General features: G+C 19.0%; 3 protein-coding genes across 3 annotated transcripts, besides 3 other annotated features; 2 read left to right on the top strand and 1 right to left on the bottom strand.

Moving 5' to 3' along the window:
• Positions 1–2,409: 2,409 nt before the first annotated feature.
• Positions 2,410–2,526: a sequence feature (nonsense mutation produce stop codon;~variable surface protein).
• A 159-nt stretch (positions 2,527–2,685) lies between these two features.
• Positions 2,686–3,333: a sequence feature (nonsense mutation produce stop codon;~variable surface protein).
• A 127-nt stretch (positions 3,334–3,460) lies between these two features.
• Positions 3,461–3,529: a sequence feature (nonsense mutation produce stop codon;~variable surface protein).
• Positions 3,530–6,724: 3,195 nt separating this feature from the next.
• PGO_001260 (variable surface protein) lies at positions 6,725–7,617 on the bottom strand (the record flags this gene model as incomplete). Its single annotated transcript, XM_028690920.1, has 2 exons — positions 6,725–7,435; positions 7,531–7,617. The coding sequence occupies 2 exons, from the start codon at positions 7,615–7,617 to the stop codon at positions 6,725–6,727; spliced, it is 798 nt and encodes a 265-aa protein (XP_028546721.1).
• A 3,504-nt stretch (positions 7,618–11,121) lies between these two features.
• PGO_001255 (variable surface protein) lies at positions 11,122–11,890 on the top strand (the record flags this gene model as incomplete). Its single annotated transcript, XM_028690919.1, has 2 exons — positions 11,122–11,205; positions 11,324–11,890. The coding sequence occupies 2 exons, from the start codon at positions 11,122–11,124 to the stop codon at positions 11,888–11,890; spliced, it is 651 nt and encodes a 216-aa protein (XP_028546720.1).
• A 2,526-nt stretch (positions 11,891–14,416) lies between these two features.
• PGO_001250 (hypothetical protein) lies at positions 14,417–15,306 on the top strand (the record flags this gene model as incomplete). Its single annotated transcript, XM_028690918.1, has 1 exon — positions 14,417–15,306. A coding segment is annotated over one exon (890 nt), but the record flags the coding sequence as incomplete, so codon positions are not given.

Below are 15,306 nucleotides of genomic sequence, written 5' to 3'. Positions count from 1 at the left end.
TATTATAAAATGTTCATTTATATATATTTATTTTATTATATATATAAATAGACATAATCTTAAGAGGAGTGCATATATTATTTAGTGTTGAATGATTTATGCTTAGGAATTATATAGAAAAAGCTCAATGATTATTTTTTAGTAATTTTTTAATTACAGGCTAAAGATGAAAAAACGCTTATTATATTTGCTTATAGTAATTAATTTTGCTTATTCATATACTTTTACAAATTTTAATATATTGGAATGATATAAAATTACATTGCACTTTATGTGAATATAAGATATATAATAATTTTAACATGGTAGAATATTTATCTATATTATACAGAGTTTATTTACAACATAAGCATATTATACGTAAACAGAATTAATATTATTAGCATGCATAGATATAATTTTAAATTTAATCATTATATATATCACTTATTAGGTAAAATTTACAATTACAATATTTTAATATTAATCCAGTTATGGAATACAACTAATAAAATGATGCTTAATTAATATAAAACAATTAATTCATTATATAGTAAATTTATTTATTTCGAATATAAGTACTTATTCAAAGTATTATTTCGCTATATTATAAAGCGTCCACTATTTTTTTTTTAATGTAAATTATTTCAGTTATGTTTAACATTATAAAATATGGAAAAGTTTAATATATTAAGAGAAAAAAAATTATTTTTTATAATTTACATTCTATATTATTTTTATAACGTAATATGTATATAAAAATTTTTATATTATGTTCGGCTTATAATATAATGTATAAATTTATAATTTTGCTTGTCTATATTTTTGCTCGTATATAATTTTGCTATATAATTTATTAACTAAAATTATCGTAAAATATTTATACGCTAAAATATACTTAAGATGAAAAATAATACTAATATAGATTAAAATTTCTTTAACATTTATAAAAATATTTTTATTTTGAAATTGTAATTTTCTTAGTATTAAATATATTTAAAAAAATGATAAATAATTACTAAGTTAAATCTATAATGGCTTAATGTTTATATTAATTAAGAATAAACTAATTTTCCGATATTTCATTATTTGCGGTTATTATGTATATATACTATATATTTGCATCAATAAAAGGTTCTAAATTTATATTTCTCTCTATTCTATATAAATATTATTTTTTTTAAAATTATAATATATATAGAAATAATTTTTTGCATATTGTGATAAGAAAAAGTTTTGTGAATTTATTATAGTCCTAAATACCACAAGGATACAAATTACTTTATTATGACATCAATTATTTAATATATAAAAGCTAAAACTATTTATATAAGACACTACGTCAGATTCGTAATAAATAACTAAATCATAAAATATAATATATAGGAAAAAGAAAGTATCTAAAATATTATTTTATTTCGATAATATACAATACAAAATGTTGTATTATAGTTGAATACGTATATACATGATAATATTATGCGTGATATAAGTAAATATGCTTTTTTTTATATTTGAATCTCTATATTATTTATTGAAAATACTATTTAGGGGATAAAAATATATTATATGCAGAATATTCATTTTTTATCTTATTATGGTTTTTATATTTATATATTATTTTTTTTTTTTTCTTATAATACTAGAACGAATAACTTAAGTATTTACCAAATTATTAAATATTTATATAAATTATTAACATTAATGTGAACACAAACAAAAAAATATAGAATTAATAAAGTACATTATATAAAACAAAAAAAAGTGAACAAAATAAAGAATATATCACATTTATGCACATAGATATACTATTAAAACATTTGTGTTAATGATTTTAATATGTAAGTATAACCTATATGAGATTATTTAATTATAAGAATTATAATGTAATATATTTGCTTAAAAAAATTATTAATACGTGGACTAAAATAGTAAAATTATTGTATTCAATGATATTATGATATATATAGAAACATTTGCTTTAATTGTGTTTAGTAATTAGAAAAATTTTCTAAATTTGTCATAACTTACTGTATTATCCAATATGGGGTATTATTAATAGAATTATTGTATACTATTCTATATCGTAATGTTTTTTTACCCATGCTGCATGTATTATGAGAAAACAAATAAGTATGATAATTATTGGTAATATATTTGTTCAATATATAAAACTATAGTAAACTCTATTTTTGATCTTTGGTATAATTTATTTGGATAATTATTGTGTTAAGTACACAAATTATTGATTTTCTGCATTTTTTTATAAAACAACAATTATTTCATCATTATGTGAATTATAGAGAGAATTATATTGGATATAACTGTTTTATATATATCTGTGTTTATTTAAATTATACATTCATATTATCTACATAATTAATGTCAACTATAATCATAATTATATAATATATTATATTTCCACTCTCTTCATATATTCTTGGATATTTTTGAATGCTGAAACATGTTTCTTCCATTATCCATATTATTATACAATTTTATTTTTCTAATCATTTTATTGCACAAATGTGATCCATATGTTGTGAACTAATTTAAATTAAAAAATATATATACAATAATAATACACTATTTTTACTATGCATTATTTATTTTATAATAATCTAGAATATTTATTTTATAGGATAAGAATATATAAATTATATTATGACTAACCTTATATAGAATAAGTAAAAAAATGGACATCACTAATATTACTACCAATGGAATTAAAGTAAAAATTTTTATATTTTTTTTTTGAAAAGAGTGTAAGGTGTGATATTCAAAATTATGACAACTTAAAGCCTTCAATTTATAATTATATCGGTTTCTTATTTCTTCTAATTCTTTACAAAAATCAGTATACTTATTTGATTTACAATAGTCCGAGTATTCCATATATTTATGTGCACATTCTTTTAAGGGAGCACAATTATTTTCTTTATTTTTAAGATACGTTTTAATATCATATATATCCTTGAGTTTTTCCAAATCTTCATTAGGAATATTAGTTTCCTCATAACCATTACATACAGGGTCTTCTTTATATATATAGAACTGAATCCAAGTGTTATAAATACTTTTGACATTTATATTTTCTTTTTTTCCCTTATAATAATGGTATAACCAGTAATACAATTACATGCAACCATGTTTTTCATAGTTTTCTTTAAAAATAGATCTTATTTCATGTAAATATGTAATAACTTTGAAACATATTTCGTCATATCTAGATATAACATCTATTATATCTTTTACATTATCACCTTCACAGTGATCACTCAACAAAGTATCGGATTTATCTCTTTCTTTTTCTATAATTTCATTATAGATTTCAAAGCTTTTTACCAATCCATACTGATGAAAAAAGAATAAAAATATGAGAAAATATTATTCAGCAAAAAAAATTTCCCATGAATTTTTGTAAAAAGAAATACAAAAATATTATACCATTGTAATATATATTATAATAACTTATACGCACAATATTTGTTCCCATATTTTTTAATGTTATATTATGGTGCGTCTTAACTAATTGAATAAAGAAATACATTTAGTATGATATAACCATTCATTAGCATAATGATTCACGTGACAGGATATTTGTATTCTTCTAATATGTAATTACAGGAGTAAAAAAAAATGCTATTGGCATTCTCTATAATCATTTTTCTACCAAAAATATAGTAGTAGTACAGTGTTACATGTAATATATATTAATAAATACTTACTAAAAATAAAAGCATAAGTATATTAATTAGAATAACATAGTAAATAATATCGTGTGATAAAATATAAAATAAAAAGTATCATGTTACAAAATAATTAAATATTTTTACTAATTTTCTTCAAAAAAAAACATGTATAATTCTGAATTCTATTAATAATTACATCAGTTTATAGGTATTATTGTATTTTTTTTAGAACTACACAAAACTTGATTTCAGATAATATATAATATTAGAAAAAACATCCTTAATTGTTGTGGATTTTGAAATTCCCCTGATCTTATATTAAAAATAATAAAATCTTATTAAAATAAATTGAATTATTTTACATGAAATATACTTAAATTTTATATATAATCATATAAATTATACAATATTATATAACATTTAATATAAGTATATGACTATATGTTATATTTAAGCATAAATATGTATGTGTATATATATACTTTGAACGTAAGTCTTAGGATAGAAGGATAATTATGAAGATGTATTATAATACTCTTTGCATGTGTGTTTATATAATATTACAACTAACTATATATATTATATACATTACCTATATTGAGATATTATTCTTCTAAATATTTAACTTACATTATATATATGTAACTTTTTAGTAAAATAGTAATAGAATATTCAATAAATAATAAAAATTTAGAATGTATGTATTTATAAAATATTGAGGGGATTCACATTTTGAAAATAAAATATATTTTATAATGTTTTCATACATTTTTTTTTGACGAAATTTTATTAGTTAAAATTATATCTTTAATATTTTAGATCTAGTACATAGCATGAAATAGAAGAATATATACTACGTATAAATTAATATGAATATTTAAAATGAAAATTTTTTTACTTTTTCCTTATATAGTATTATGAATAATATTTTTCTAGTTTTTGATAATTTAGTGATGAGGTTTTTAGCTTAACAGTTTATTTAGTTAATATAAATATCTTAGGGATAATTGCATTATGATATATATTATAAAAATTTATATAAAATTGATTTCACTAACTTAAGTTTAATTATAATATAGTATTATATATATTATTTATATAATAACTTATACACATTATACCTTACAATTGAGAATTTCTTTATTAAAATATTTTAAAAAAAGTTATTTATTCATCAGATAGTTAATTAGCATATGTTCCTAATTCATATTTCAATGTAAAAGATATAAGAAAAATTTATGTATTTTTTATTATTCATGCTATATATATTAGTAATTTACAAAATCACAACACATATAATATATTATATATAGTTATTTTCACTTTAAACCATTTAAATATATTATAAATAATTTTGTGTATATTAATAATGATATAAAACCATATATTATTATATTGAATAAATAGACAATACATAAAAATATGTTATTTTTGTTAATTATGTTCCATTATTTAAATAATGAATTATATATAAATATAATTTCCTGATACATATCTTGTGTATAGTATTCTATAATATATAGAAAAATTATAAAAAATATGTCTTCATGAAATAATATTTAAACTGATAGTTACATTACATAACGATTTATGCGATAATATTAACATAAGACATTATCTGAAAATTTTTAATTATTTATATATTTTATTTTTCTCAAGTGAAAATTTGCACATTGTTTGTCATTCAATATAAATAATAATTTCTTTGAAATATGCTCAAATTAGTTTTTTAGATTATTTTGCATAATATCCTACAAGATGATGAGAACATTGTATTATCTTTCTGAATTAGTTAAAATTTACTCTAACTAATATATAAACAGATAAACCTATGTTTCACTCTTATTTGGCACATTTTGTATTACGTATATCTTTATTTCTGTCTCAGGAATCTATGAGTTATATAGCGTGAAATAATAACTTGTGAAAACATAATTTACCATTAAAATTACATTGATTCCGCGTTTATATATGTTTATGATATAGAATAATAATATGATATATATTCCATTTAAAAGGTAATATATTAAACCATATGTAATAGTATTAGTTACGTAAGCAACGTCCATATGGCATCTACCAAAATATATAGCTATAATTCAAAAATGTAAAATAATTATTCATATTTGGTGAACATATGATTAATAATTGAATGTCTTATAGTGGTGTTTTAGATTATTTATTTTTTTTATTTGATGATGTTTTCATGTAAATTATTTTTACTTTAATCATTTTATGAAGAACACTTATACGAACAACAGTTATATTTAGAACTTTATTAATATATATTTTTATGACCACTTTCTACCTTATTGCAGTAATTCAGAAGAAATTTCTATGTATAATGTGATTTATAACTTAATTATATATTTTAAAATACATTAATATATGCATTCATCCTTAAAAATATTTATAGTTAATAGCATTGATAAATATTTTTTTTTTACATTTATTTTTATGTTAAATGATTGAAATCATAAATGTCAATTTATTACTCATCATTGTATGACAAATTAGATATATTTTTACTTAAAAGTAAACATATTAAGTTTTTATTGTTTGTTATTCTTAGATGAAATGAAACAGATCTCAAATTATACGAGTTAAGTAGATCATTATTAACAAATATACGTATAGATAAAAAACACGATCCTAAAATAATTATATTAGATTTACATTATGTTATCAGATAAATAGGATGACAAATAATTGTCTTACAGTTTTAAATAATTGAACACATATATTTTTGGAACTAATGGATCAAATAACGTCATGCATATATTCACTTGTGCAACGGTAATAATTTCTATAAAATATAATAGATTTATAAAAACATATATAATTATCCTTAAATAATTGTAACACATACAAGCAATTGTATGATAGTATGAAGTGTTCTTAATTATACGAATATGTATTATTTCATTTTAATTATTTTTGTAAATTTTCAGAATTATATATAATTTTACAGAAATTTGTCATGTGTCAAAATGTGATTAAAAATATGATGTTATATAAACAATTATAGCAGGCTATAAATTATTCATATAATTTTATAAAGAATAAATACCTTCAATTATATTATTTTTTTCTTCGGATTTAAGCAAATTACGACATATTAAAATTTTTCGTAAAATATATATGAGTATCAATAATGACACCACGGAAGAAGCCAAGGTGCCATAGGGTAAATATGTTTCACTGCTAAATAAGTAATACTTTAAAGGAAAAAAAATAGCTCCTGAGGCAAAAATTATCAGAGGAAATGAAAATATAATTATGATGTTTTTGTATTGATGAATTCCATTTGTTTTTTTATTTATATTCCTGCCTTTAATCAAGTTGTGTATCTTACACATTCTATAAAATATTTTTTTTTCAATATAGAAGTCTATTAATGCAAAAATATTATATAATTTAGGTCTTTTTCTTGTATAAACTTTCTGGGATTTCATTTTACGAATTAATGATTTTTTTAATTCTTTTTTTGCAAATTTTTCTTTCTTTTTATTTTCTTTTAATGATTTAATATGATCTTGATCACTATACATAATATTCTGCATTTTTATATTGTTATTTAAATCCATGGTGTTCATATCAACGTTTTGGCCCTCGTTTAATTCTTCGTTTGTATTTTTTTTTTTAATATTAATTTTCCATAATAATCGATTTCTCCTTAAAGTTAATGATGTATCAGGGCTTTTAAAGTTGTCTATTGATTTAATGTGAGGCTTATAAAATGGAAAAATAATAATATATATTATCTAAAATATTATATTTTACTATACTTTGTAAATATGTTTAAGGCTAAAAAATATCTGTTAAAAAAAATAAGACAACTGTAATTATATTATTTTACATCATCATTGTGGCAATGGTATATCCATATAAAAAATAATATTATATGAATTTTAGTGAAAAAGACAAACTGAAATAATGCTGCCATGGTGTTATTTATTAGTTGTATAATTTATTAAGTAGTGAATGGTTTATCATGATTTATGTATTTATAACATTAAAAGAAAGTATATTAAATACACATTATAAGATAATTATTAATAATACATAATTATTTATTAATATACTTTTCAAATACATATGTATAACATTTCTTAATGTAAAATAATTGAATTGAAAATTTTAATATAAATTAGTAAATTTATACTGAAATACTATATATACATAAGGGAATTCAAACTAAATTTAGTTAAATTTATGTGTATAAATTCTGAACAAAATAAATGTATTCAATAATATTTCTTTAAAAAAATAATTAATATTGTACATATTTATTAACTAAATAAATGAATTAGATTGTAATTGAACTATATAAATTATATTATAATGTAAAAGTATGATGCAACAAAATATAGAAATAAAACTATAGAGCACATGCTTAAATCAATAATTATGGTTGTTAATGAATACTTTTACAGGATGTTACAATTCTTTATGCGTTAAAAATTAAATACCCTATTAAATTACAACAATATTATTGGTTTTTATATGTATAAAATATATTTTTTATTGTTTATATAGTATACAATTCATGAATATCTCACAAGTATAATAATATGAGATTTATATTCCAAAATTAAAACATTTGTTATCATAATATTACTATTACTGTTTCAAAGAAAAATGTATATTTATTTATTCTACTGACATGTATAATTTCTTATTTTATCTACATTTAAATTTTTTTGTGAGATGTAGTAGGGTATATTTATTTTATTTTTTTTTTTCTGCAATAGATATTTTTATAATTACCCATTTTAAAATTTATTCATATATTACATACAGAGATTAAAGAAGCATAGAATATTATAAATCATATTAATTGGATAACACAGTATAAATACATTGATATTTTACATAAATTATTATTTGAAAAGGCTTTACATAAACAGTAATAATTAGGACACATATATACATTTAAATAATTATGTTCTCCTAATATCCTTATCCGTATTTTATATTATATATTGCATGCATTTTTTTTTTTTATATACGTTACATAATTTTTTTTTTTTTAAAATAGACCTTCATGGATACATATTAGATCTCATGTACCCTAATTAATCTATAATTAAAATGAATATATGACCATAAATATTGACATATATATGTATAATCACGCATACTTCATGACATAAGTAATAATATTTTTCCATAATATATAGCATATATAATGGTTTTTAATCATGTTTTTCAGTTATTAACATATATTAAATTTATAATGTACGTAAAAAGGGAAAAAATATTAGAAAAAAAATGATTTTTATTTATATATGCAATTAGAAGTAAACATATGTAAAAATAGATTACGGATTTATGTAGATTTTGATGTGAAAGGAAATAAAAATTTTTCATAGAAATCGTAAAAATAACAATATTTTACCTCATGTTGATAATGGATATAGTATTCTAAATTATGTTTTATATAATTCTAAATATTTTTCTCTTTATTGAGAACCAATTTTTAGTACGAAAAAAAAATCTTTAGAATGATTAAAGAATAGAGATCTACTAAATAAACCTTAAAGGATATTTAATAATTAATCTTCATATATATAAAAGGTACATCATATGTATTAACCTTTTTCTGTCAATAAATATCTTTACATTATGTTATTTTTAATAGCACACGTAGTATGTTTTTCCTTACTATTTTAGAATTATCAATAGATTATATATACATTTAGCATGAATATGAACGTTTAATTTATCTTATCAATATTATATATATATTTTTATATAAATAGCACTTGATATATCCTATTTTATAGAAAAACGTGTAATTTTTTCCACAACATTATAAATGGTACTATTAAAAAATACTTTAGTGATTAACTTATATTTATGTTGCAATAATGGAAAAAATATATTATTCACATTTTTTTCTATAATTAATGAAGAAATGAGAAATTATATAATATATAATAGGAATTTGCATATATTTTTTCTTTTTTATATCAATCTATATATTCAAACGCTTTACTTAACTATAAGGTACTTTTCATTTTTTTTTAATATTACTTCTATATGTATTTAAATATGTGCTTTTACAGAATGAAATTTATACAGGGGTTTTATAAGAATTGTTAAAATTAAACAACATTTAAATGAGTAATAAATTTGTATACGAATTCACAATATGAATATATGAATTAATTTATAGATAAAAGAATATTAAAAATGCTTAAAACAAAATCGGAATAGAAATAATTAAATGCATATTATTTTTTTACTAAAAGGTTGTAAATATAAATAATATTATACATTTACGTTTTTATGTGAAAAATACAAAAGAGCATATATGGCTTATAGGGAAGTGTGTTGTTAATATAAATATATATATTATGTAATATTTTTTTTATATTTAAAAAATATTATTTAAATTGAATGATTATTTTTTATTTATTATATAAACATATAACATGCAAAAAGAATTATTATTCATTCAAATTAAAATGCCATAGTATATATTTTATTTAAATAAGAAATTACAAAACTTTTTTTAGCATTTTTATATAGCATAAATATGTATAATATTATAGTGCATGTCACAACTATTTCCTTTGTAATAATAAATAAATAACTGAATATGAATTAAAATTATTACAGCAATTTAATACATTATGTCATTTTTCCTTTTGTAGAATCCATTTTAAAAATATATAAGAAATTGATAATAAAAAAAAAATATAATTAATAATTTTTTACAATAACCTATTTATATATAACAATACATATACCTTCCTAAATAAAAGGGATATTACATAGAAATGAAGTATAAATTATGAATTAATATTAAAGGAATAAAAAATAGACCTTATAAAATATTTGTAATAGTGTTGTTTTTAATTTATCGTTCATGCAATATAGGAAAATATTGTTATCATTATATCAACATAGGAAACACTATTATTTATACAAGAAAAATTTGGATTATTATTTTTGATTTATTTATTGCCAAGAAGGTTTCGAAAAATTAATAGAAACATCGAGAAATATATATTGTGTAAACTTATATCTTATACATTAATAAGATTATTAAACCAAAAATTTTGTTTTCTTAAATATAATTATTCTATTTATGCTCAGATATTTGCATTATATATCATTTATACAACATTATGTTATATTGTACATGATTTTACATTTATAACATAAAAATAAATTATTCTATATATTATTGAAGAATATAAAAGTAAGATTATTTTGGCAATGCCATTTTTTCCTACAATTATTTACGTGTATAATCTAATAAACATTCTTGAGAAATTTCCATACCATTTAGATTTACATTCATTTTATAATAATATATCGTTTGAAAATTTGAATAAAATATTTTTATTATAAAGAAAAGACATTATAATATAAAATTATAAAAATATATTTAAAACACTTTTATATGTCATAAATGCATTAGTTATTGATTTTCATAATGAAGGAAACGAAGAATATGCGCACTTTTGTTAAAATACGTGCATTTCTTATGTTAACATGGATTTATAGCATTATTGAATTGGTATGTTTACTTGTATATGTTATTATTCCTAATAAATTTGTATGCAATTCTGCTATATTACAATTTATTGAATCCATGTTAACATTATTTTTATTTAATTTTTTTTTTTTTTGTGGAGTCTTCAATTGGTAAAATATTGAGTAAATCATACTATCTAAATGGGAAATTTGGAATAAAAAATCAACGGATACTGGCAAAGAATGGAATGGAAAAGGAATTAAAAAATCCACAAATGGATGAACATAATTGTTACCAAAGCGGAAATACAAATTTAAGAATTGAAAATAATCATAATTCATCATTTAATCAACTGGAAAAAACTACCAATAAAAGTAATAGTGTTAATAAAAGTTCTAAAAAAAATAAATTAGTTATGAAATCATTGTTAAAGAATTCTAATTTAAGGAGTAAAGAAAGAATTATAGCAGAATATAAAAACATAAAAAATATCAAGCAACGCATAGAATTGTATAAAGCGAGAAGAAGAAGAAATCGTTTTATACATAATTTTGAATTTTTTTTCTCATTTTTTTCATTTGGTATATTTTTATCCATATTTCCCACATTACTTATAACAGATTATTTTTCAAAAACTCATTATAATTTTTTAGTGTTTTTGTATTACGGAGCTTGTGTTGCATTTATTGCTATATTAGCATTAGCTATTATTTATCTTATGGATTAATTTGTAAAGTAAGAAAAAATGAAAATGCAGAAAATGATAAATGTACACCATTTTATATTTAGATAATTTTAATGAATTTGTTGCATAAATATACACTAATTGTGCAGTATATATTATATACATATTAGAAAATGAATATAAATAAATTCATGATTTATTTACATTTTTAAAATGATATAATAATTGTTTGTAATTTTTTTTTATAACACTGAAGCGCATGTATTCATATAAGTTATTTGAGTGAGCAATTATTGCTATCATTTTTGAGTCTATTTAAAAGTTTTGTGTTTATTATAAATAAATATAAATTGCTTACTGTATGATTTTCTATATTTAAAATTTGAGGAAAATATTATATTTATCTTATATATAACAGTATTAATAAACCTATACATCAACTTTTTTGTATATTGTTCTTAGAAAATTATTTGTGTTCTAATTAAAATTTACATTATGTAACTGTACAATATCATTTAAAATTTTCAATTATGTATCGTAATTTTTTTTCTATTTTATGGCATTCTTATATGGATATTTATTGAATTAATTAAAAACATTCTCTTATATTTTTTTATGAAGAATGAATTAATTTCTTTGTATTTTAAAAGTAAAAAAATAAAATATATTAATTCTAGTTTTTGTTAATAATGAAAATATATTTATAAAATTTTTTTTCAACAACATCGTTTGAAAAATATTTATATAAAAAACAAGTCAATAAATATTATTTTTTATAGATTGCTTATTATTTACTTGAAATGAATATATAAGAATTTAGAAATAGAGTTTGTACTTATTATAGACGAGAAAAAAAAAATATATTGTTGAATCATTAATCCTTGTCATTTATAGAATGTGATATATATGTAATTACTATCTATTTGCTTCAAAATATTTCATGTACTATGTTGAGTGAGCAATATCATGATTTATTTGGTACAGCAAAGTATATGTATATCAAAATCTATATGTAAATTTATTTTTGAATAACCCACAATACAAAGTAAATTAGGTATATTCTAAAATTAATTTTGTAAAACTGTAATATAATTCATATTTTATCAAAAGTTTTAAATATTAGAAATAATGTATGATAAAACAATAATAATATATAAAATAGTGTTTTAATATCCAAATTCTATGAAATATTTTTTATTAATTTATATATATCTATGTAAAATAGATTCTTTCAATGCCTATAGTATAAGTTTTTATTATTAATTATGACTATGTCTAATATATAAATGTATATGGAAAAGAAATATATATAAGTTCAATTATAATTGTAGAATTCATTGAAATACATGTTCATATTAATTGTTAAATTATATTAAATGATTTATTTTTTATTATGTTATATGATATAAAATTAGTTCATATAAATTTGATGAATGATATAAAATAAACATATAAAAGCACTGTTTAAATTATTAATAGGAAAAGAGCAATAAATAAATCAGTCTAAATCAAGAGGACTAAGCCTTAAACGTAAAAAAGTTTCAAAGTAAGTTTATTACGCAAAATTATTTTATATGTTAATACTAAATAAAAATTTCAATGTGTAAGTTAAATAGAATATTTTACATTATATATTTTATTTCGCTGAATATTATACATATAGTTATTTACGAATTCGTGTATTATTTGAATATTATTTCGATGTGTTGGCATATACATTTTGTTTAGCTGTAGTAGATATATATAGATTAATATGTGTAATTTGTAGAATGAATAACATATTAAATATAAAAATAAGAATTTAGAAGAGCACATAAAATAATGTTGTAGATATAACATATTCCTACAGCAATGTTTGTAATTAAATGCATGGTGTTTTATTTTTTTGAATTATATAAATCTGTGAAGTGTTGTATAATTAGCTTATTTTTTACACATAGAAAAAGCGTAATGATGTAATGAATTAAAACATAATTACACCTATTTGACAATATAATGTGCATGATAATTAATAAAATAATTAAAGCAAAATATTTTATTATTATACAATAGATTATTTTTTTCTATGTTAAATTTTAATTTTCATTAAGTCTTTATATTATCTTGAGTATATTAAAATTATTACAAAATATCAATATATTTTTATTAATTAATGTTAATTAAAATTGATATATGTAATATATTAATGTCATGTATGTTCCCTTATCATTCTATATCATATATATTATCATTCTTTTATAACAGAGTAAAATATTTAATCATTTTTAAATGTAATACTAACTAGTGAAGGGCACAAAAAGAAAATATATTATGAACGGATATATTTTTTCATGTATATAATATATAAATATCTAAAAGAAATCAGTTTTATGATAATGTTAAATAATCCAAAATGAGAAGAAAAATTAGGATTATACTTTTTATTAAAATCATTACATTTATCGTTTTAACTTGGATATATATGTGTTCTATACCTGAGGTATTATATCAATATATGAATATTGTGTATTTCTTCAGATGTTATATATACATAACATCGGTTATGTTTAATTTGTAGCTATCTATTCTATGTATTTATATTTTTTTTGTTCTTTCAAGAGTATATTTTGTAAATGTTTTAGTAATAACTATATTCTAGGTGAATCGATAATTATTAGAAATGATCGATTATTGGCAATACAAGAAACCCTAGGAGAATCGAATAAAATGGAATTAGAAAACAATTTTTCAAGTAATGTGGATGATAGTAAAATAAAAAAAAGCGCAACAAATATATCATTGAATAAAAACATTAAAAAGGTAGCCAATAAGAATTCCCAGAAACGCAAAAGTGGTTATAACCGAACATATACTATTAACAAAAGATTATTAAAAATATCTTATATATACAACTACATAAAATCAATCGATTATTCCATTAAAGATGTAGTACTGGGACAATCTGAAAAATCAATTAATCATAATTTAAATGAAGTTATTACAAATAAGACTATAGAAAATATGTTATGTAAAGATTACATATTAATTAATTCTCTTCCATTATCTGTAAAACTGAAGAGCGTACTATTATCTATTTTTGAAGATATTAATAATGATATTGCTATAAAATCCATACATATTGCTTTAGTTATTATTTTTACGCACAAGTACAGTAATTCTACCTATAGAATGAATAAATCATTAGACTCTTTAATATTTCTTACAATAATGATTACTTGTTTATCACAAATTTTTTATACTATCGGAGAATACGTAATTTGGAATAAGTACGAAAACATAATATTAGAGGATAAGAGACAAATTAAAGAGAAATACGAGAAAAAGGCAAATGAGAAAAAAGAAATTAAACAAAAAAAAAAGGAGGAAAAGGCGGAGAAAAAAAAACAGAAAATAGAGAAATTAAAAGATTTAGAAACCTACATAAATGAGTATAATATTAGGTATGCTAAAAGGATAGG

The sequence above is a fragment of the Plasmodium gonderi genome (genome assembly GCF_002157705.1).
Source record: "Plasmodium gonderi DNA, contig: Pgo-contig_126, whole genome shotgun sequence".
In the NCBI taxonomy this organism is placed as follows: Eukaryota; Apicomplexa; class Aconoidasida; order Haemosporida; family Plasmodiidae; genus Plasmodium; species Plasmodium gonderi.
Note: the sequence above shows the minus strand (reverse complement) of the source record. Positions and strands in the feature narration are given on the sequence as shown.